Below are 24,912 nucleotides of genomic sequence, written 5' to 3' on the forward strand. Positions count from 1 at the left end.
CTTCTCTCATTTCTATTTGCTTATTTTCGCACTCCAATGTCACGTGATTTTTTTGTAATGTTGGTGATCCAAATGAGACTATCCTGGCCTCTTAAATTCTCACTGGGTTAAACAGATTAAACTTTAAACTTGTGGCGCAGCGCACTAACTGCACCACTGCTCCATGCACCTTTCCACCGCTTTACAAAGACAAAGATCCCCCTCCTATATAGCCTAAACAGACTGTTGGGGCAAGTGTTGTTAGCGAGCACCGATGAAGGCCGGCACGGCACACGAGGAGCTAGGTGCCCAGCACCACGCCCGGCCGCCTTTGTCTTACCGCACCAGGTACTCATTTGAGGCTAAGTCAGCCTAGGGGGAGGCCCAGGACCGCTTCAGATATTCGTCTCTTATGTTGGCAGTGAGCGAGAATTGAACGTGGGTCCCCGGGTTCGTAGCGCACCACCACAACCACTACACTGTGCTGCGCAATGAAGTCTGCGTGCGTGTAAACCTGCATGATTCCGCTCTCACAGCCCATCGCCACAATTCTTCCATCCCCGCTCAGGCAGCAGCAGCGAACACGCGATGGCAGTGGGTCGCTCACGCTCACCACCTGCCCCGTCTCGTCAACCACCTACACCCGCCCACACACACACAACAATGCAAGTTTCTCTCTTCCCTGCCTCCCCGCCTCTGTCGACCAAGCGTTATGCATGGCTACACCACAGTTAAATCAATCAGCAGTTCGTGGGTGGTAGGGTAAAGTGTGGGTAAGGCCGACCTCTTATAACATCTGGTCAACGTGGTACAGCAGACCAACACACTCTCGAGCGTTCACGCCGGTGGAGGCCGTTCCACCAGCAGCTGAATGAGCAAGCAAATGCAGGGCTGCCCCTGTGCCTTTGACACACGTGTGTGTGTGTGTGATATGTATCATCCATCGACTAAATTTGAGTATCCACAGGTAAGTACGGTGTTAAGGAAGCCACACGACATGGGTTTTACATCATTGCATTACATCATGACCTCATGTTATTGCATAACGTCATTGTTACAGATTTTGCGGGGCCGAGGCTGAACAGCTGTCCGTCTTATTTGTTGTACATGCCGTACTATAATTCTCGCAGGGCACAGACCGTGTAACATCGCAACCACATTCACGTTGCGTCTGTGGCCTGGAGGAGGGGGGTGGGCTGAGCCCCTCCTCCTTCTAATCAGCCCTTCCTCCATCATCTCATTGTCATCATCGTTAATATCATAGGTTACGTAAACTTAATTTAATGTTCCTTTATTATTTATTATGTTATTGTGTAATGCGCTGTATTTTACTCGGTGTTTAGTTAATAAACAGGCAACTTAGTTAAGCTATGATGAGTATGACGATGGCCGTGGTTCCCCCAACCTATTTTCCATATTCCTTGCACTTCACAAACCGCGGATTTGCCTACCGCGGCATTTTCCAGGAATCTGACCCGCCGCGGTCGTCGAGGGATTACTGTATGTCTAAACAATGTGCAATGAACACCAATTCATGAGCAAATGAAATGCAAATGTACGCAAATCGAACGTGGGGAGGGGAAAGCTTGGATCGACTCGAACTTTCCCTTCCTCCCCCCCCTCAACCTAAAAAAAAAAGGCGGCTAAGCGTGCTGACGAACACAGAACTGCACGCAGATCGAGGCGGTCTACGCTCCCATACCCGCAGGCAGTTGTTGATGTCAGGAGCAGCGATACGGAGAGAGCCGTCCTCCCGGAAGAGCGTGTGCGTGTCACGTTTGAGGTACACGCCGGCCGCACTCTCCTCCCCGTTCACCTGCCACAGCTGTGTACACGCACCTCCGATTAGTGCGGCTGGCCACGTACGGTGCGAAAGAAGTTCAACATACATGCGTACGCAAGGGGCGCACGTTTACTAAACCAAAAAATTATTAATTGCTTTTATTTCACCAAGTTAAGGCCCCACTCTGCGATGTTACAGTAAAACCTTGGATTGCGAGTAACTTGGTCTCCGAGTGTTTTGCAAGACGAGCAAAAATTTTAAATAAATATTAATTTGATAAACGAGCGAGGTCTTGCAATACGAGTGGTACATATACGCTTTGTCTGCCGAGCGTCACGTGATCACAACTGATACACGAGTGCTTTGATATACGAGTGCTTTGGTTTCCGGAACGAATTACGCTCGCAATCCAAGGTTTTACTGTATCTCTTTTTCAGAAGCGACCTGGCTATCACAAATGATAGCTAAACGAAGTGTTTTATCATCACCTGGAAATTTATATCAGCAGAAAAAATAACAAACGAACAATAAGCAGAATAATATAATAAATATATAACCACAAAAATATTGATAACTATAAATAAAAATGAACATATAATAAATACTATATACACTACTACAGCAATATACGATTACTACAGTAGCTATATACGCTACTACAGTAATAAATACTATATACGCTACTACAGAGTTCAGAGCGAAGCGGTCAGGTAGAGTGATGATCCAGCATTCATAATAAAGGTTTTTGGGTTAGATCGTGTTTATTTATAAATGTGTCATAACCCTCCACCACCCGACACGGCCAATCAGCAAAAAAAGTGTCACGTTGACAAAAGACAAATAGTTCACTACTTCAGCCCACCGGTGTGTTGAAGAGTGAATCCACATTTACAGTTTGAGTACGACGTTTCGCTGGTAAATACATCCAGCATCATCGGGCAATTTGCCAGAATGGTAAAGCCCTCGCTTTCTCCCGGTTTTATATAGAGCAGCAGGGTGACGTCATCACTTAACTCATATCAGGTGCAGTGATTAGAGGCGGAGGGGGGGTATTGTAAGTATATAATCGATTAGTAATCAGTCATTGGTTATGATTAGTAATGAGTTGTAGATTAGTAATTCTTTAAATCAAAATGTAATGTGTATTATTTAATAATACGCTTCCAGGCCGCACTAAGTCTGTAGCTGTCAGAGCGATTAAAGTTATTCTTATTCCTCTCAATTTAATCATAACCAATGACTGATTACTAATCGATTATATAATTACAATACCCCCCCCCCCTCTAATCACTGCACCTGATATGAGTTAAGTGATGACGTCACCCTGCTGCTCTATATAAAACCGGGAGCCAGCGAGGGCTTTACCATTCTGGCGAATTGCCCGATGATGCTGGATGTATTTACCAGCGAAACGTCGTACTCAAACTGTAAATGTGGATTCACTCTTCAACACACCGGTGGGCTAAAGTAGTGAATTATTTGTCTTTTGTCAACGTGACACTTTTTTTTGCTGATTGGCCGTGTCGGGTGGTGGAGGGTTACGACACATTTATAAATAAACGCGATCTAACCCAAAAACCTTTATTATGAATAATATTGGTCGCGAAAGCCTACGTGTTAAACTGATGATCCAGCACTCACCGATTCAGTCCAGTCACTCGCAACACTGGCAGCCAGACACCTCCTTGTCACTCCTCTCGCTTCTACCATGGTTACTGTTTCCGTGAACTTCACCGATGCCTTCACACCCATGTTGAGGGCTCGGTTTACCAGACTGACTGTTTTATCTCACCCATACCGTGTTCTACCACCACACTGCAGGTCACAACAATGCATTCACTCACCCACCTACATCACCCACTTCCCCATACACCACCCACTTCCCCATACACTCACCCACCTCACACTCACCAACTCCACCACTCACTCACCACACTGCAGGTCACCTCACTTCTTTGTTTCTTCCCTTCCACTGCTCTACTTTGGAATTCCCTACCATTGTCTCTTTTCCCCACCCTCTCATGAAAACCTTGCTCAGTTCTATAAACATGATAACTCTTTAATCTATTTACAACTTTATTAGTGCCATTTGTTTCTGGGCCGCTTCACGTGTTGATCCCTCGGGGCTGTGCTTAGCAACAGTGTAAAAGATAAAAAGCCTTTCCTTCAAGTTCAGAATGAGGGCACTCACGGAGACTGTGTGGTCCTCCGAGGCGGACAGCAGCCACGAGCCGTCGGCTGAGAAGGCGACGCCATGCACCCAGCCCACGTGACCCCGGTAGTCCGCCGTCTTACGGCAGCTCTTGACGTTCCACATCTGAGAGGACGACGCAGAACAGACAACGCGGGCGCAAGGCGAGGTCGGCCCACTGCGCAATCGACCTGCCCAGTGCTGGCCAACGGCTCGCGCAACGAAAAAAGACTCAAGCGCACCCTGGCTTACACATCCAGGAATCTCCCCCCACCCACACACAGCTGTGGAAATGTCCAGGGTTCTCACGTTTCTAATTCCAAATTGTGGCGGCAGTGTGGCAGCACTTGGGCCTCACGGCAAGAAGGTCCTGTGTTCGATTACAGGCTCGGGTGCCTTTCTGCGTCCTATCTAAGGCGATATATAAAAACAGAATTAACAATGATACATATGACTGTAATGGTGGAGATGAGGTGAATTAAATAGATGAGAGGAAGCAATGGCCAATCTCTGATGTGTGAATTCGGTGAAAGTGAAATTGATGGCAGTAAATGATGATGAATGGACCGGATGAATGGGGAATGAATGAAAGCCATATCATGAGGATATGAAGAGGGAAAAGTAATGGTGGCAGTTATGGGGGGAAATTAAGGGGTCGTGGGGCGAGCTAGGGAACAATAAGCGAGTTTTGAGTGTGGAGCAGAAACTTGGTGACCCGCAGGTGACTGCTTAACAGTAATCAATACAGCCAGGTCGCTCAGCGGTAGTTGCGGCTCGCAAGCGGAAGCTTACGAGTTTAAATCACGGTTGGGGTTCTACTCGGCGCATCATCTCTCTCAGGGATTGATAAAACGAATACCACATTGTGGGGAAGTCAACAGCGGTTGCCCTACGGATAGACTCGCCCTCGCTACAGGAATGTGGAATGTCTGCCGCTGACACAGGGCTGTAATAAACACGGGACAAGCACCAACGCCTCGACGTTCGGTTGAGCAGGAAAATCACCGGATCTTCACGAGCGGCGCGCCGCCTGTTCCAGACGTTGCAGCACCGGTACCTCTAGGGAGTAGGAGGAGAGCCCCACGGCGCAGTGCAGGCTGTCGGGAGCGAAGGCCACCGCCAGGATGGTGCAGTGGGCGTGAGTCCTGAGCACGTTCTCGCACGCGACCGTGAGAGCGTTGAACACCTGGCGAGACAACGACGCCGCCCCACAGGTGAATCCCGGCCACATTGGGGGGCCGGCCCCACCTGCTGCCCAGGGCGCAAGGGCGGCGTTGCCGAGCTCGTTTAGGGCCGCGCGCGAGTAGGGGGATTATCGAGGCGTCATTTGCGACAGAGACCTGGGGAAATTCATTGACCAAGGACGAATCGCAACACGCGCGTACATTACATATGCCGGGTAAAAGGTAGAAATCTGTTCGCACCAGACTGCGTGAAAAATAAAGTAATTGGGTGATGGAAATTAACTTGGTTGAGCCTGATATGCAGCAGGTCGTGGGTTCGCTACCGACCCCGACGCCTATATATTTGGAATCTGCGTGTTGTCCCCATGGTCGCGTGGACTTTTCCCTTTATATTTAGAAACATGCGTTTAGATCAGAGGTGGGAAACCTTTTTTTCTGCCAAGGGCCATTTGGATATTTATAACATCATTCGCGGGCCATACAAAATTATCAACTTAAAAATGAGCCCGTTATATTTGGTCAAACATTTAATTAACTCGACCCTAATGCGACGGCTGGAACTGCTTCTCTTTGGCGAGGCGTGTGATGTTGTTAGCCGGTATTGACGATGTCGCTACTCACAACTGCTTTTCCAGGTTTTCTCTCCTAGATTTATTGAATTTCGAATCTGGCCTGCGGTTTCCTTGGCAGGGCCAGAGACCAAATGATTTCGCGGGCCTCATATGGCCCGCGGGACCGGACATCCCCCACCCCCTGGTTTAGATTATTTGGCTGCTATAAATTTCCACGTGATGACGAGCCACTTCGTTGCGCTATCATTTGTGGCCAGGTCGCTTCTGAAAAAGAGCTGCAGAGCTGGGTGGGCCTTGCCTGGTAAAATAAAAAAAAAAACAGTTTATAGTTTAAGGGTTTCACTTATTTATCTGATGACGTCACACATTTGACCAGCTGGCTCGGCGGTAGAGCGAAACGGCTCGCAATCAGAAGGTCGTGAGTTCAAATCCTGGTCATGGGGGTTTGACTTGGCCCGTCACCCCTCGGGGCTCGAAAAAACTTGTACCACTTTTTGGGGAAGTCAACAGTGATTGTCCTATGGGAAGACTAGTCCCTGCCATAGGAACGTGGAATTTCTGTAAACGAGAGATGAGTGCCGCCTCTGGAAATTGACCACTCACGAAGACGATGTTTTCTGCGACGGCCACGATCCGCCTTCCGTCCGGGGACCACGCGCAACTTCGGAGGGCGAGGGAGCGCTCCCCCTCTTTCGTTGCCCCATCCTCGGAGTCGACGCATTCGCGCACGTCGACAGAGCGCTCCTCCTGCCGCAGCTTCACGCTCCACACCTAGGGCGCGGGCGCGCAGACGCAGACACGCGCAGACGCAGAAGGACAAAGATTCCCCCATGTATAGCCGTGACAGGCTTTTGGAGCAAGTTCTGTTAGCAAGTGGCATTTCCGAAGGCTGGCGTGGCACACCAGGTGGTGGGTGGCTAGCACCACGCCCGGCAACCCTTTGTCTCCGGAGTGGCGACATTTTCAACAGGTACTCATTTAAGGTTGAGTCGACCTAGGGGAGGCCCAGGACCGGTTAAAATTATCGCCACTGGTGTTGGCCGTGAGTGGGAATCGAACTTGGGTCGCAGCGCACACAGTCACATGTACACAGACACACACACACACACACGTATTAAACAGCGCAGATACATGTGCACAAGAGTTGACAGGATGCAGTCATGAGCGAAACACTTATGAATGGAACTGGCCAAACATCCCGATGCAGGAAGCTCCTGTAAAACGTAGTTTTGATACTCAGTGAGGCTTTCTTGGGTAAATAAAGATAATTATTTATAAAGAGCATTATTTATCATTTTTTATCTACGCGAGTGGCTTGAATAACGAATGTGGAATTTTATTTGTATGGAGTGCGATGCCATCTGAGTGGCAGTACCTTGAGTGTGCAGTCAACAGAGCAGCTGACGAGACGCTGGTCATCCGGAGAGAAACAGCAGCAGCGAACCGGCCCAGAGTGGCCGAGAAGGGCCGAGCCCTTCCCCTGTTCCTTCCACTCCCACAGCTACGCACACACACACACAAAAAGATACAGATCTCATATCGTCTTAACAGGCTGTTGGGGCAAATGCTGTTAGTAAGCACTGAGGAAGGCCAGTACGGCACACGAGGAGGTGGCTGGCCAGCACCATGCCCGGCCGCCTTTGTATCCATAGTGGCGATGATTACAAGTTCCTAACAGTGACACAACTTAACACTATATTGGATCATTCTTACAAGAGTTATTGTGACCCCATGTTACAGACAAACGGACCATCACAGATAATGCATAAATGCATGCAGCCTTAGCTGGAAATCATCAGCAAATAAAATGCATTCCCTACCCTTTTGTAAAACAAAAATATCAACATGAATATTCTTGTGAACAAGAATTTTAATATAGAACGATAGAATCATGCACGTAATTAAACATACAATGCAACATAAGTGTATGTATAAAGGAAAATAATGGACAAACGACCCCGAAGTACATTCATAATAATCGTTGCATTTATTATGGCATTTCTTATATGGCTCAGCAACTCAATGTGCCTCACATCTCATCATAAATATTCAAAGGGCATTCCCCAGTGGCTGTTCCAGTGCAGCACCGATCTTTCTCAATCTTGTTTGGCCCGCGGACCACTCGGCCGATAAGAACATATCCGCGGACCACCCAGCCCACAACCCTTTGTGACAAAACGCATTCACTTCTCTCTCTCAAGCAAAATCTTTATTGAGACGAGAGGAATCCAATGAGCCATGAAGCTCTTTTTCACAAATACCAGTCATATAAAATTAGTCATATTACTGGAACTTTTTTTTTACGTAGGTGTAGTAACATCGCGGGATGTCACTGTGTAATGCCGGCCCTAGAGAGGCACGGCGTGCGGTGTAGCGACATCGCAGACACCACCATGATGTGGGTGCAGTACCGGCCCTAGAGGGGCTTGGTAAGCGCTGATCGATAGCGTTGGATGGCACCACGCTCTGGGTGCAGTGCCGGCCCCGACACGACAGGGTGTGGGAGTGCCGGCCATGGAAATAGGGTTACTAAGGGCCGTGGCACTCTGGTTGACCCCAGAGGACAATTGACCGGTTAAGTCTACACAGGGGCCCCCCAAGTCGGGGCTAGGGGTGGTCACGTGTCAGGGTCGAGATCCTGCTCGAAGATTCTGGAAGGCGGTCGTGGCCAAGGGCGGAGCCAGCCACGCCACAGGGGATATAATCCGGGTCCCCCCAGAGGGACCGGCGCTGTTGTTCCTCCTGAAGGAACCTCCGTCTACGTTCTACGTCCTACAGAGTCTCCAACACGGGGTCTGGTCCGTTGTAGCTAGTTACGGTGTGCTTAGTGTAGTTATCCTGGTGGTCACCACCATAGGTTGTTATTCTGTAAAGGGGCAGTTGCCCCGTGTGTTGGTGTTAATAAATGTGTTGCCTCCAAAGAGTACGTCTGCAACTCAGTTGAACTCACTACACAGGTATAAGTGATTTTTTTCCACGTCCGAGACAAAAGGTATAAACGTTTTCATTATTGTCCGGATCAACCGGCGTTTGCATCTCAGCCCCGCGAACCACACAGGTGGTACCGGGGACCGCACTCTGAGAACCACTGCTGCGCTTAACGAGGTGACCGAGCACCTGCCCACAAATGGATACGAGGTTGCAGTCGGAATGCGATGACTGCTGCTCGTGTGTAGTCCCCACTGTGTGACCGAGGTGAGCGCGAGCCGAGATGAAGCCACTGAACCCGCGCGAGCGTCGTACCTTGATGGAGGAGTCCTGAGAGCACGTGGCGAGCAGTGGCTTGTGGAAGGCGTGCGCGAACGTGCAGTGCTGCACCTCGCCGTCGTGAGCCCTGTGCGGGCCCAGCAACCGGCCAGACTGCGCATTCCACAGCTGCAGTGCCACCCGCAGCACACATTCACAATACACCACAGCTGAGTTTCACAGAGGATCATCATCCATGATCAATCCACTGCTGAATGAAGGCCTCCCCGAGATGGTGCCGCCGCCACCTTGCAAGAATCCATCCAGCACCTGCACGTGGACGGAGTTCATCGCTCCGTCTCTCAGAGGATCACCCTACAAAGGGTCACGCACATTTGTCTATGCGGATGACCTTGCCCTGGTAACGCGAGCAAACCACTTTCAACAACATCGAATCCACTCTGAACCAAGACCTAAACACCGTCGGGAAATATTTCCGGAAATGGAGTTTCAAGCCAACAGAAAGTGTGTACCGGATTAATTGCTCTTGTGGCAAATGCTATGTTGGTCAGACAGAATGAATGATCAGCATGGAACTTAATGAACACCAAAGGCATATTGCATACTCCGAAATACAAATGTTGGCAGCGTTAGAACATGCGTGCCAACAAGGACACTCAATTGATTTTGATAATGTTGAAGTCCTGTACAAAACTAGTTACTACTGGCCAAGGCTAATTAGAGAATCCATCGAAATTGAGAGAAGTAAAACATATTTTACTCATTCGGATAGCTAAAGGCTTAGTGCTGCAATACACTGTTTAACTGCATGCCTATATAGGTCACCATAGGTCGATGGTGATTAAATGTGAGCAGACAACAATAGGTACCGCGATTTTCGTGCACACAAAAAACAGGCGTGTGCGTGCATAATGTGCATGTATAACGTATGTTGATTACCCTATGAATAGCCAAACCGGTAATGGATATACATTGTAATTTATATGCATATGTAATAAGAGAGAGCCATCTCCTGTATTATTGTGGGGGGTACATTACCTTATACAGTCTACGTTTATCTATAGTGGTCATTACATCTAGGTGAAAGGTGATGGGGCGGATCCACCAGGGAAGCCTCTGGAACGTTCGCGACGGTTCCAGGAGGGGCGTGGCCAGAGGCGGGGCTTAGCCTCCGGGGAGCGAATAGAAGCCGGGGGGCATGGCAACGTGAGGGGTCGGTGTCTGAAGGTCAAGCGGAGCTCCCCGTCGCTGCTGCCCCGCCATCTCCACCTGCCACGTGGCGGCTCGACCTCCGGCCGCTCAGCCGCTCCCTAGCGCGCCGCCAGCCAGCGGCGTGTTGGTGAGCGGAGTGAGCGCCACGTGGCGCGGAGGCAGTGCAGTCACCGGAGCGGGTGGACATCCGCAGAGAGAGAGAGAGAGACGAGGCTGTACCGAAGATTTATTAGTAAACAACTTGAAGTCCTTACCGTGTCGGAGCCACTCACTACACATATATTAACCCACCCCCCCCCCCCGGCCTTCGCACCTGATTGGTTCACAAGTGACGAAACCACATTTATCCCTCTATTAAAGAACGAAACAGGAGGATTTCTCCATAAATCGGGTTGTTGCCTGATGATGCTAGTTGTAATTACTGGAAAAACATCGTACTCGAATTGTAAATGTCGTGGGCTTAGTCTCTAACACACCGGTGTGCAGTACTAGTAACGAATTGGCACGTTTTGTTTACGTGACAAACCTTACTAATTGGCTGTGTCGGGCGGTGGCGGGTTTAACGACACATTTACGCAAACTCACCCAAAAAAAACCTCTATTATGGATAAGATTACAGCGAGTGGCCAGTGCCTAAGAAGGGAAAGCTTAGCAACAACAAGAAGAAGAGTGAGAGCAGCAGCCGGATGATTCACCACCCTCTTCCACTCTCTTGACTCCACTACTCACTCATCAAACGCATTCCACCAAGCTTCCGAATCGTCGTTGGCGAGAATTATATTCATTTATTTGTTTAAAATTAGTAAAAGCTCATACCTTCATTAAAGCCTCTGTTTCAAATGACGAAAGCAATTATACTGTAAATGTAATGGCCTTGGGCTGGCAGAAAAGATATCTCCCTGGAACCTGGTTCACCGAGGAGCAGCTGCACGGGGAAGCCGGCGATGCGCCCTGGCGGGTTTGGTTGACCCACCTTGACGGTGTGATCGGCGGAGCCCGTGGCGATGACCCTCCCATTTGGCGCGAAGGCGCAGCAGAGGACGGGCTCGTCGTGGGCGTAGGTGGCCATCAGCTCCTCGCCCGTTCGGGAATTCCACTTCTGTGTTCCGTACACACAGCACACACCACAAACACTGACAAATGTGCACAACCATTCAAACTCACAACAACCCTTTTTTTCCGCTGACACCTCGGGGACGAGTCACCGAGGGGCCGCCATGGTACGAGTGGGTACCCCGCCAGCTGCTTCCCGTGCCGATTCTGGCCCGGGGCGTGGATGACGTGCGTTATGCATTTCACATCACACCTTAACAAGCGCAATAAAAACGGCATCCAGACATAGTGGGAGCCTTGCGGTGTCGAAGAAGTGTTTGTGAGAGAGTGTGTGAATGTGCAGTGTAGCGGCTAGCGCTCTGCACTACGAACACGGCGACCTGAGTTCGATTCCCACTCATGGCCAACACCAGTGACAATTATCTGAACCTGTCATGGGCCTCCCCTTGGTTGACACAGCCTCAAATGAGTACCTGGTGTGGTGTGCAAACATTATCACTGGGGAGACAAAGGCGGCCCGTGTGCCACGCTGGCCTTCATTGGTGCTCGCTAACAGCATTTTCCCCAACAGTCTGTTCAGGCTATATGGGGGATCTTTGTCTTTGAGTGTACACCAGTTTGTGCGAGCCAACTCAAACACAGCATCACCGCATTGTCTACACGAGTCTCAACCTAATCATTGACATTGTTTTTCTAAAAAGATGGCACCTTGGGCACAAGACAGTGTGGGGAAGGAAGTGGATGAATGTCATAGACAGCACGATGACCAGAGAGGCTTCCGCAGGGCTAAAAGAGAGCGGGTGATGCGAGGCGGCCGGGCGCCCAGTTGTTTACCTTGAGGTAGCCGTCGCCAGCGCACGACGCCACGTATTCCCCCGAGCGCGAGAAGGCAGCGTGGTACACGGCGCCCGCGTGCGCACGCACCACCAAGCGCTGGGACACCGCCACACACGCCTTGTTCCTGCCGCGTGCCAGCACAAAGGGGTGGAAGATAACGGCCATCTCGCGGTCTCACCCCGTTACGCTTGAAGCCACAACGAATGCCATCAGCATGGCGACCGAACGTCAATCGTCGACCTCTCGGTGGGAAGAGCATCTTTAGAAGCCATCAGGGAGCTCCTGCTCAGGACCAAACCTTCCATCAATCACCGTAGTTGTGTACGGATTCGTCATCTCAACATTGAAGGCTTTTTTTTCCGGGCGAAGTGCGACCATCTAGCAAAGATCCAGAAGACGAACAAAATCGACATCCTCGCAAGGTTCCAGCTAGGAATTAGCGTGCCGTCATCACATACACGGCTAGAAGCCGCTAACAACAAGCCATGCCCACTCATCAACATACAACCAAGCAAACGAGTTCATGTGAGAGCACAACAGGGCCTGCAATGCTACAAAGCCTCCAGGCCGATGTAATGGCCACCAGAAAAACAATCCTGAGAGTGTTACTTTCTTTGGCATTTGAAAATCGACTGAAAAAACATAACCATATGTTGAGCTTGGTGATCAACTTAAATACTTTACCGAGTTTATATATTTATATTTAACGATCTGTTTACCTTTCCTACACTTTGCACTCCTCCCGTTTTCTGTATTGTTTTTTGTTGTAACTTTCTGACTCACCCCTACTGGACATCTGTGAAAAAGAGCTTAATAGCTCATCGGATTCCTTCAGGATAAAGATTCTGATTCTGAATAGAGCTAAGCTAAACAATATTTTGTTTTACCAGGTAAGGCCCACTGAGCTATGTAGCTCTTTTTCAGAAGTGAGCTGGCCACAAATGATAGCTCAACGAAGTGGCTTATCACGTGGAAATGTATAGCAGCCAAATACTCTGAACGCATGATGTTGATTCTAAATGTGGAGGGAACAACCGGAGGACCAGAAGAAAATTCCACGCGACCACAGGGAGAACATCCAAACTGAACAGTATCAAGAGCTGCCCGATTGTAGCATCCGTAGCTCTTGTGTAAGCATGAAACACAATACTCATAGAACACACTACACTACTACAAACTACTGATATAACACTACACACGAATACTACACTACACTAATAGTAGCATCTGTACCCTCCTGTGTAAGCGTATAATTAATCAGTGGTGACGTGACGAACAGATCGAACTTCACCAAGTTCACAAAAGAGGGGCTCTTTCATTTTCACTACCACTGGCGACAAGGGGAAACCCATAGGGGTACCTTCATTTTGTTTGTAGAATGTACCATTCCAGGTGAAGTAAGTATTTGTAAGGCAGTGTGCCTTACCAAACCTGGTACATCCGAATGTTTTCATGGAGAAATTTGAAACAGATGCCATCCTGACATCCACCCTACGTTCTTCCTTGTGGAAAATATACATAGATGACACGTTTGTCATATGGCCACATGGACAGACAGCACTGGACCAATTTTTCAACCACATCAATTCCATACACCCATCCATCAAATTCACCATGGAAGTAGAAAACGATGGCAAGCTACCATTCCTGGATGTCTACAGGAAGGCCACCCACACGGATTCCTATCTAAAACCTGATTCCCACCACCATCCAGCCCAGAAGAACTCCCTCATTAAAACAGCATAGGGCACGTTGTATCTCCGACCAGCGCCACCTAGCCAGTGAGCTGGAGCACGTACACCAAGCCCTCAAGATGAATGGATATTCAAACCGCACAATTCGCAAAGCTGTATCCCCAACCATGGGGAGAGAGCTATCTGAGGACCCAATCAAAACCATCACCTTGCCATACATAGCAGGTGTTACCAAAAATATTTCCATAATCTTGAACAAACACAAGATCCAGGTTCGATTCAACACAGTACACAAAATCCGTGATTTGATCCCTTCTGTGAAGGATGTGATTCCCGACATGCAATACCCTGGTGTCTACAGACTAAGTTGTGTCTGCGGTAGCAGTTACATCGGGGAAACGAAATGACATGTCTCGGACCATGTTCACAAACACAAGGCAGATTTGAAACACGGCAGAACCAATACCTCTGCCGTGGCTGATCACTGTTTTAACGCGGTGGGTTCACACGATATTGTTTTTTCAGAGACCAAGGTACTCTGCAAACCTTCGGGCTACCATCAAAGATGAAGCCATCCAGATATATAAACACAGACACAATTTCAACCGAGAAGATGGGTACAAACTGAGCAATCATTGGAAGGATGTTATTAACTAGTTAAGTCATAACATGCTGTGATGTTTCCATCCTTCCTGCCGTTGTTTATCAGTTATTTCCGACTCTCGCAATGTGCTCGTTTGCATTAGCATGCCAATCCCCCTTTGACGTGGCTGCTGTGCGTGCATGATGACGGTGCTGCTGTGCGACTTACGGGGCGCATTTTTCCATTGTGCTCGTTTGCATTAGCATGCCAATCCTCCTTTGACGCAGCTGTTGTGCGTGCGCACGGCGACGGGACTCCTTTGCATCTCTGACCCCGCCTACTTGCCCTTGGGTGACGCCCACCTCAAACCTCTACATAACCTCTGGTTGCAACAGCCCTTTTCTTGTTCAGCAGTTCTGCTGCTGTGTTTTTCTGCCTGATGACGATTGCTTGTGTTGCGATCGAAACGGCGTGATTTATTATTTACTTTACCGAAAGAACCAAAGAGTATTATAACACATTTATCGTTATGGACACTTCAACCACTGACTATTTGCTTACCAAGGAAAGCCTCACTGAGTCTCAAGACTGCCAGGAGGGTCCTGCCAGGTTTACACAGTGGGCAGCAATGTTACCATTTATAATCCGATTGAGTAATTTGCAGTAAAAATTTTGCATTGGAATGTTTTGGCCAAAACCAGTTACATTGGGGGTGTTTTTTTAGTTTTGGGAGGAAACCGGAGAACCCCAAAGGAAACCCATGCAGAGCAGGAGGAAAGCATACAAAACTCCACGCATAATGTGCCCCAGTCGGGAATCGAACCCAGGTTCAAGTGTTGTCACTGCACCACCCTGCTGCCAAATTTAACACAATTTCTATCTAAATTTGAATGTCATCAATAAATTAAGCTGCTCAATTCCGAATTGCAGTAATATTTTAATCAAATGCCGTTCCATTATGCATCATATATGCACCCTGTAAAGCTTAAACAGCAGTCTGGAGGACACGGAGTAGGAAAATTTAATTTAGATAAAATATGCAAGACATGCAGCTTTGAAGTTCACCTTTAAACACAACATGAAGGATATTTAAATAGCAAGATAGTCATTCTCTGGTTTGGGATGAGGCTTCAATTCAAAAGGTTAAATTCGGAGGATTGCATGTTTTGCGACAAGTGTGGTTAATGCAGACTTGATGCCTTGTAAACGGTATATATTTGGTGTTTGAACATCTTAACACGTGTTTTTTTGCAGGAAAACGTAAAACCTCTTCTTATTTTTTCATATCAAATAAACTTATTGACTGCAAAATAGTGCAAATTTTATCATCTTCGAAAGGATGATGGGCTGAGTCTATACGAAATGGAATGTTAACTCCTCTGATTACGGGTTAAGTGCTCTAACCAGCGCCACCGGCGGCCCCTATATATTAACGCATACATGTTGCAGGTGACGGGTGGCTTGTTGCGTCCCAGGATCATGAAAGGTGGAGGCGGCTTTGGAAAGCCATCACCCAGCAGCGAATTCATCACGGTTGATGACGAGGATGACCGTGTACTTCTCTACGCATACAGACAAAAGTCTAGTACAACATATTCACCGGTCGGGTGTTGTTGAAGGCTGTGCCGGCCGAGAATTACGACCGAGCTTGGTAACGTTGCGCCGAGGATGCAGAGAACCGAGAAGAAAAAAAAATATCTAAAGACTCAATGGGGAATGCGGCACGGCCAGCACTCACAGCCAGTCGAGGTAGACGGTGTTTGGTGGGTGACCGCGGGCAAGGCGCGCGCGAGCCTGAGCACACACCGCCGAGCTGTCGGGCTGGCACAGCGCCAGCTGCAGCACGTCTGGCAGCCGCGTGGGCGTGAAGTGGTGTCCATTCACGGACAAGAACGCAAGGAAGTCCTTCCACATCGACCGCTCCTGCACAGAGATTCAGAGCGTGGGTGCGCAACGCAAAGCCAGCGATAGCGACATTGTAACTTTAAATATATGTTAATTTATTTACGATACAGAACAGATTTTTGGGTTAAGCCACGTAATAATCTAGCTTATTTTTTTGAGATTGAGATTAGGAGCACTCCCTTTAAGAGTGTGCTCCTAATCTCAGCTCGTTACCTGTATAAAAGACACCAGGGAGCCAGAAATCTTTCTGATTGAGAGGGCGTCAAATACTACTTATTTCCCTCATTAAAATGCAAATCAATTTATAACATTTTTGACATGCGTTTTTCTGGATTTTTGTTGTTGTTATTATGTCTCTCACTGTTCAAATAAACCTACCATTAAAATTAGAGACTGATCATTTCTTTGTCAGTGGGCAAACGTACAAAATCAGCAGGGGATCAAATACTTTTTTCCCTCACTGTAACTACCTTGCCTGAGATCATGGGTTCGATCCCGATCCTGACATCTGTATATTTAGAGTTTGCATGTTCTCCCCGTGGTCGCGTGGATTATTCTTTGTGTCCTCCGGTTTTTCCCTCCAAATTTATAAACATGCGTTTAGAGTATTTGGCTGCTATACATTTCCACATAAGCCACTTCTCGATGGCCTACCATTTGTAGCCAGGTTGCTTCTGAAAAAGAGTTATATAGCTGAGTGGGCCTTACTTGGTAAAATAAAGCTATATTCTTTGTTCTTTCGGTAAAGTCACGTAGAATGGAAACAATAAAATAACAAAAAATAAAGCTAGTTTAAATAGTTTTAGATGAAGAGGCAGGTGATCCTGCCCCTTCGCCACATAACTCCAGGTCACACTAAGAGGCCTCGATCAGGAAGTTCTTCAACCATCTCTGGTAAGTTTCATCTAATTATTTGTATTTATTAATACAAAATTATGTTAATTTATAAGAACGTGCATTTTTGTACACTTCATATTTAGTCATGCATTTTTCCCCAGGAAATGTTGGCTCGGAACGCAACCACCGATTTTAACATTATGTCCAAGTAATTTCGAGCTTAGAAGCATTTCCCAGGAACGCATTTCGGATATGTATAGTGGGACAATCTCACAATCGAAAAAATGAAAAATTGATCGGGGCTTTGAAACCAAATCTGTTCTCATCCTCTACAAGGACACATTTGATAGCTCCTGCCTTTATAATTTTACAAGACTGTTCTGAAATATTCAAATTAACCTCTAAAGTATTATTGGATTTTCTAAATCCTGTCTCTCATTCTGCCTTTCACGATATCTAACCACTCCACTCATCACTGTGACCTTTACTCCGAGACCGATTATCACCTCCTCTTTCAACTCGGAGGGAGATCCACTGGGCCAAGTTCATCTTCAATACATGTAGTGACTGTGTATGTCACTGTGTGGTGCCGGGCTTACGAAGCCACGGCGAATAATGTGTTGGCATTACGTGCAGCCCGCTTATTGGGCGTAGTACCAGCCCTAGCGGGGCTTAGGTGAGCGCTGGTCAGCACGGAGGCACCACGTACAGTGTGCGGTGCGGGCTTCCGGTGAGGGAGCGAGAGGAAGTGTCAACCCGCCAGGGTTATGTTGGGGCATGATAGGCTGGTTGACCTGCCGACATGTGACCGGATGATATTGGAAGGGGGCCACCGGTGGACAGGGGCCGCTGGGCGGTCACGTGGTATAAAAGAGCTCTCGGGAGCCCTCGGGAAAGAGCTCGAGAGATCAATAAGGTGGGCGGGGTAAGGGGTTCGGGGTTCTTCGTGTTGCTGGTGATGAAGATCCACGTCGGGTAAAAGAAGCCTCTAGCCACGCGGTCCGGGACCCAGCTCGTGGTCCGGGCCGGGAGAGCGAACCGTGTCTAGTTCTGCCGTAGCGTGGCTAGATGGGCATTCAACATCCAAGCGTAGGTTGTGGTATGTTATGTTGAGTTACTGAAATAGTGTTGCTCCCAAGACAATGTCTGCGACTCAGTTGGACTCACTACACATACACAGGTGACGCAGTCGCTTGCCTATCCAAAGAGTTTATTCAGGACCAAAATTCTCAAAATCTGAGACGTTCCACAGCACAGGAGTGCACTGTACCGAGGAAAAATAAACCTCAGACGATTGTCATTCACGCTCTGTTAATGCCCCAAACACGTGCATCCCATCGCTTCACAAATATCCTCGGTTACTCTCTCATCTAAATCACAATGCGATGCTCAACTTTCAATCTTGATAACTTCGGTTGCGTTTTGACATCCATCCTTGTTTGTGTGGCACACCCTGGCATCCATGCATGATCCAATAATCAGATTACATAAATTTGAAAGCACGTTACGTAACACCGCTCATAATTCTTCAAACGTCAGCACCAGAATATTTATACTGGAGGAATCCGATGAGCTATAAAGCTCTTTTGCACAGCCTCAGTGGTCAACTGAGGTCACTTCACTGTGGCCAAGACATTTTTTTTGTTCATGGGAGCTCATTGGACGAAATAACCAGGCGAGGGGATCAAGCTCTTGGACGTGTATAAGATCATGCTAATGGCAAACTAACGATTGTGTTGAGCAGCAATAGCTTTATAAAATGCATATTTATTCCAATATAACAACTAAACGCGTGCAATTCACTCGGCTCTGCTTGACTCTTTTAAAACTTCACTTGCAAATTCCAGCCTCTGTAGATCTGTTAATAACTATAAATCAATGTTGTACCACAATGAGAAAAAGACCCATCCAAACTACACTGATACGGTTTCATAAACACTCCCGGACATTTCCAAGTTCACGGACCCCCAATTGAAAATAGCGGCGAGTCAAGAGGAGGTTGAAGTGCGTGGGGCAGCACCTGACTCGAGTTCGTGATGAGCTCCTCGTGCTGCAGGTAGTCGTTGATGAGGTGAGCACAGCCCACGACTCGCAGTTTGGCCTCCACCCACTCGAGAGAAAAGAGCAGCTCGCACAGCTCCTGCACGCATGCGCGCGCAAGTTAAAGCGTGCACACAGATTCGCTGTTTTAATGCAATGGGACCCCCTCCCCCGCCCCCCCCGCCGCCCCCTCTCCGAGGACAGAAAATGAACAGAAAATCCAGCAGCGTGTGCTCACAGTCATCTCCGAAATTGGCCAAAACGTAACAAAGTTCGAAGGAGGTATGCGAGTCCCGGTGTGATCGCGAAGCTGTGGGGCGTGGCAGTGGTTGCTAGGGATTATATCGTCACTCCCACTTCACAAACCAATCACCGGCCAGGAAGATAACCCCATGCAACATGGCCACCGTTACATCATCGCTCCATGCACGTCAGCCATTGTGGTCGGGGCAAGTATATACGTGTTATTAATGTTTATTATATTTGTTATTAATGTCAATAATTATGTCATTTTATTAATTATCAGTTAACATTGTTTTACTTTGACAATAGAAGTTCTCGCCTCACATCACACGGTTTTTACTTGCCTTAACTCCCTTATGGAAAGAGTTTACGAGTCTTAGCTTACACAATTTCTATAATTGCGCAAGTTGTTCTGTACTCTGGCCCCAGCATCTGAATTTTACCTGTTGTGATTCAGGGCATGAGTTAGTTTATAATGCGGAAATGCAGTACACAGTGAGCTCAGCAGCAGAGCGAGTGGCTCACAACCATAAGGTTGCAAATTCAAATGCTGTATTGGCCCATCATGCTTCCAGGGTTGATAAAATAGGTACCTTTTTGTGGGGGGTCAACAATGATTGTCATATGGATAGACTCATCCCTACCAGTCACCATCTATTTGGGGGTATTGGAAACCACAATATTAAACAAACCAATTAAAATATTTGGGTCTGTTGATAATTGAAAAAAACTGTCATTTCAACTCCATATCGACAACATCTCAAAGAAGATCCACGTAAAATGAGGGTTTCTGTATAGAAACAAGCACTGCCAACTGGTCCGACTATGTCCTTTAGACTGTGGAAGCCACCGCTCCTCCGCGTTTTGATGATTGTGATGTAGCCTCCAGGTGAGCCGTAAATACAACACTCAATGAACTCAGCCCACTATTTCGCCGTGCACTCACATTTGCGCTGGATTCACCACACAAGGCCGCACTATTGTGACCATTAGATTAGCTCAAATACCACGTCATTTGATTCCAGAGCGATTTCAGTTGGGCTCGATTCAGCTTTAAACATCTTGGGGACAATTCTGCGCTGTATCCAGCCAACTCTTTAACGCCACTAGCAAACCCAAGGCCAATAGTTTTCCTACCCGGCTGCACGGAGATGTCTGTGTATGTGTGCACAAACCCTTTTTTGGCCCGCCTCCGCCATGTGAGTCGCCAGAAAGAAGTGCACGTATCCGTCGTCCGGCAGAGAGGAGAAGTTTTTTCCAGAGTGTACAAAGTAGCGATCGACAAGCTTAGCGTGACGCTTCTGCAAGTGCACAGCATCATCTTGAATTATCACAGTTGCTTTCGCATGGCACTCACTTAAATGCCTCAGCAACTCCATTCGCCTTACATCACATCTCATCTTGTACATTTTCATGGCACCCCCAGTGGCAGCTGTCCGTATGTGGCACAATCTGACAAAGCATCTGGCCTGCAAACAACGCATTGGAACATCTTAACACCTGTTTCATGGCCATAAAGGGTAACACCTATTCTTATTTTTCATAAAGCAGAAATTAGTCTGACAGTAGGAGGCGATGATTGCTGCTGTGTACAATTCAAATTGAGTAATTTGCGGATAATTTATTCAATTTCGGACCCTGACGCTGGCACACAATGTCCTACCCTTGCGAATGACACCAGGGGATCTTAAACGTCCATTGTGAAGCAGACGACACGTAGTATTTTACAGGTAACACACTCATGGTAATAACCAGGGCGGCCTGCCGTATTCGAACCAAGGCGGCTTGCCGTATTCGAACCACGACCTCTGCAACAAGTGGTGAACGAGCTACTACAACAACAATACTGTCATTGGTACAGGTTTGTTGTATATTTATTTGAGGTTATCTGAGCACAGGCTCAAAGGCCCAACACGTCAGGTGGGGAGCAACAAATAGCACAATCAAAGCTGTAATAGATCAAAAGTTAACGCATTTCTTGTGGCTCAGCAGTAGTGAGCGGCTCGCAATCAGAAGGTCGCGATCAGATCCTAGTGACTCGGCCCATCATCTCTATGGGTTCAATAAAATTAGAACTACTGATGAAGGAAGCACACAGCGGTTGTGCTATGGTTCGGCTCGTCCCCACTGTGGGAATGTATAATTTACACCACTGACAGAGAGATGTATACAGGAGATGAGTACCACTTGAATGTTGATTTAAGCAGGAAATAACTTTGACCTTTTAAACCCAGATCTCCTACATCATCAGTTTTTATTCCGATTTTGTTCCGATGACGTACAAGTACTAAAGTAAAATTACTTTGTCGGTACCGAGGTTCCCACGAGGCTACACGAGAGGCCATGTCGCACACTTTGGCCTCAGCTATCATAGACTGTGGTCATGTCGTTATGGTTCTCTGCAGTGAGTACAACGTCTTTAAAAACAACGACGCTACGCCTCTATAAATAAAATTAACGCTCAACCGCTTGCGCGTTCCGAGATTCAGCGGTGAATTGGACTCCACCCCTGCAACTTGCAGATATCTTGGAACGGGAAAGAGTTAAGATCGTCGATCTCTTGGGACAAATGGTCAAGTTTCACCTGCAGCACAGCGTGGTTCTTTTCCACCAGGAAGTCGTGCTGCAAGTCGTGCAAGGAGTACGTGAAGGTGTCAGCGTCCTCTTGCTGAAAGGCCAGGGACTTGTCCACCAGGACCTTCATTGTGTCCTCCACCTCCACCACATCCATATCCCACAGCACACTCAGAACCTGCAGGCACACAGCAGAAACTCTCAATTACAGTCACAGCGAGTCACACACACGAGCGGCTGTTTCTGGGGCTCGCAGCCTCTGCGGGTCCGCATAAATTTCAAGTAGGGGCGACGTATCAAATCATTGTGGCGTACATGGGTGCCCCTGGTGTCTCTTCCAAATGAGACCATCCCGGTTTCATGCGTTCTCATCTGGTTAATAGATTTTGAATGTCTGTGTGTCTTTATGCACCCATATCTCTCCGTCTCTTCTGTCTTTCTGTTTGCCCAAATTTCTCTTGGTATCTCAGTGTAAATCTATTTGCGAGTCCCTCTCTCCATGCTCTTCTCCGTCTCTCTCTCCCTGTGTCCCTCTCTTACATGTACATGTCCCTCTCCATTACCTTGCCCGTGTCTCACTTTATCTGTGTCTGTATCACTGTGTGCCTCTCCATGGCCATCTTTCTGGGATCCTCTTTGCGTGCGTCTCTGCCCGTGTTTCTGTGTCTTTGTCTGTTCCTCTTTCTCCATAGCTTCTCTCCTTCCATCTTCCATTTGTATGACGTGGCACAGTAACTGCTCAGAGGGTGGTCAGGTTTTTCGACCGTGCTACTACAATAATCACAACTCTCTTCTGCTTCTTCCATCGCGCTGCTCCAATTTTGAATTCCCTCCCACCGTCTCTTTTCCAAAGTTTTTATAACATTGCTCAATCAGGGGCACGTGTCAACTCTTATCTGTTACACAACTCTGAGAGGGCTGTTTGTATCCGATCGCTTGATGTGTCAGGCCCTTGTCGGCAAATAAACAAAAATCCTGTGGCCACTGTACCTTGGAGGATATTTTGGTGTCCTTCTGGAAAACGACGAGGTCGTTGTAGTGATCCTGAAGCTCCACCTGGAGGGCGGACACGCTGATCTCCATGGCCTCGTCCAAAGCATCGTAGTCGTATGAGGACGGTTTCCGAATGCGCTTGAATTGCTTTTTCTGGAGCTGTTTCAGGTAATAGCTCCAGCGAGAAGGAAAGTCCTTGAGCAGGGCCCCAATAAGAGTCACCACCAGAGGAGAACCTGGTCAAAAGGAAACAGCATCAGCCACTCCCCACCAATCGAAGTGGCTGGGGACTGCGTTGGGCATAGCGAATTATAATAGATTTTTGGGCTTAGGCCACATGTATGATCTGGCCATATTTTTGTCGTGTAGCCCTTGAACCACCCAACATAGCCAAGCATTAATTTTCCACGTGTAGACGCGTTTTAACGCGCCAATTATTATCGTTTCGGCTCAAAGGTAAATTTGAATAAAAATGTTCCCGACCAAATGTGTCAATTTGATATCCGACATTTCGCTTGAAGCTGTGGCAAGCATCTTCAGGTCATGAAAAAAGGTAATTATGACGTTCTGGTTGGCGTGTTTATGCACCACGTGAAATGACTGGACATGTGACAATTTAATGTGTTTGATTACATCACGAAAAATACATTTCCGCAAGGTTTCTACGTTGCCAAACTCAAAATCAATTACAAATCATATTGGCTGCGAAAAAACTATGACGTGTTAGGAGGTCGTGTTTTGTGTTGTCAGTGTAGAGGGCACTCCAAAACGCCAAGGATATCAGTTTACATCATGTGATGGGAGGTTCTTTTTCCACGAGTTCACTTTAAAAAAAGACACGAAGCTGTTGGCACCCAGGCTGTTCCTTAGAGTTCAAATGAAACGTCATAATTAAAATTCGATTTGGTGGAAAAAAAATTCATACAGCAATTATTGTGGAGCCCCTTTCGTTTGTCGTGGTGTGTGGATTTGCTGTGTGTGATGTGGAACTCTTTGGCATCTACAAGTCACAACCAGATTTGCTGAGAACAATCGTATAAGTTTATAAACATGTCTGCTGCAAGTTAATCGTCAGGCACCGCGGAGGCGAGATGTTATCCCCCTTGCCCGGTACACAAGAGGTCATGAGTTTGATCCCGACACCTGTATATTTGGAGACCGCGTGTTGTCTCCCCATGGTCCTCAGGTCCACCAGTGTTGCCATCCACATTTAAAAACATGCGCCGAGATTATTTGGCTGCTACGATAAATTCACACATATGATGATCAGCCACTTTGATGAGCTATCACCTCTGAAAAAGAGGTAACAGCTCAGTGACCTTTACCTGGTTAATAAAATGTATTTAAATTTAGTGTGTGGCACTAATGGGTGGAGAGAGTGCATTATACTTACATTGCTCTTCTCTCTAGTTTGCTTGGCAATGCCATCAATTATGATTGCCAACCTGCATTTGTTCTGTACAACCATTGTAAACCCTCGCTCCCCAAGCAACAAGTGTGGTGCCATAGCAGCTGTATTGAATGTGGCACCATTGAAAAGAAGCTATTGGCTCAATGGGCAAGCTTCCTACCACTCCCTCACGTTTGTCCAACGACCTTCAAAACATTCCAGTCATTTGTAGTTTTGCCACCTGAAAGCAGCAGCAGGTGTTAACTGGCTCCCAGTTTTCTTTTTGTTTTCTGGCATGTTCAAACTTAATATTTTAAGTCGTGGAAAATATATTCCCTCAGGGACTGCGAGCTGTGTTGTGATTCAAGACATATTTAAATGTGCGAATACAAAATGAGCGTAAATATTTTTGTAACCGTTCCGTAATTTTCCATTTCAGCAACGGCAGGGGGGGGGGGGTGGATCTTGCGTGACCAAAGTTAGCTGAGGCTTTTACCAAGTGAGGTGAGGATCTACGGCTTTAGATATAATTTGAGGCCATTGTGTTTCAGCAATTTGTACCACAGTATATTCTATTCATTCTGATGGCACTTGTAAATTCGGTACAGTCATCATCCTATGTAGCAGCCATGCTC

The 24,912-nt window shown here is 47.5% G+C and overlaps 1 protein-coding gene across 2 annotated transcripts in view; it reads right to left on the reverse strand.

Annotated features, from left to right (window-relative positions):
- Window positions 1-24,912, reverse strand: part of APAF1 (apoptotic peptidase activating factor 1) — a 57,588-nt gene that overhangs the window by 18,320 nt on the left and 14,356 nt on the right. For both annotated transcript variants that reach the window (XM_076068112.1, XM_032956851.2), the window contains exons 8-21: window positions 22,885-23,123; window positions 21,905-22,072; window positions 20,496-20,621; window positions 19,058-19,177; window positions 16,034-16,218; window positions 12,016-12,142; window positions 11,102-11,227; window positions 8,953-9,084; window positions 7,085-7,210; window positions 6,313-6,480; window positions 5,011-5,139; window positions 3,954-4,079; window positions 1,682-1,804; window positions 494-616 (exon numbers count right to left, since the gene is read on the reverse strand). In XM_076068112.1, coding sequence (XP_075924227.1) covers window positions 494-616; window positions 1,682-1,804; window positions 3,954-4,079; window positions 5,011-5,139; window positions 6,313-6,480; window positions 7,085-7,210; window positions 8,953-9,084; window positions 11,102-11,227; window positions 12,016-12,142; window positions 16,034-16,218; window positions 19,058-19,177; window positions 20,496-20,621; window positions 21,905-22,072; window positions 22,885-23,123 — 2,018 coding nt within the window. The remainder of the gene's footprint in view (window positions 1-493; window positions 617-1,681; window positions 1,805-3,953; window positions 4,080-5,010; window positions 5,140-6,312; window positions 6,481-7,084; window positions 7,211-8,952; window positions 9,085-11,101; window positions 11,228-12,015; window positions 12,143-16,033; window positions 16,219-19,057; window positions 19,178-20,495; window positions 20,622-21,904; window positions 22,073-22,884; window positions 23,124-24,912) is intronic.

This window comes from Petromyzon marinus, chromosome 19, assembly GCF_048934315.1.
Source record: "Petromyzon marinus isolate PM22_M1 ecotype Great Lakes invasive population chromosome 19, UKy_Petmar_22M1.pri1.0, whole genome shotgun sequence".
Classification (NCBI taxonomy): domain Eukaryota; kingdom Metazoa; phylum Chordata; class Hyperoartia; order Petromyzontiformes; family Petromyzontidae; genus Petromyzon; species Petromyzon marinus.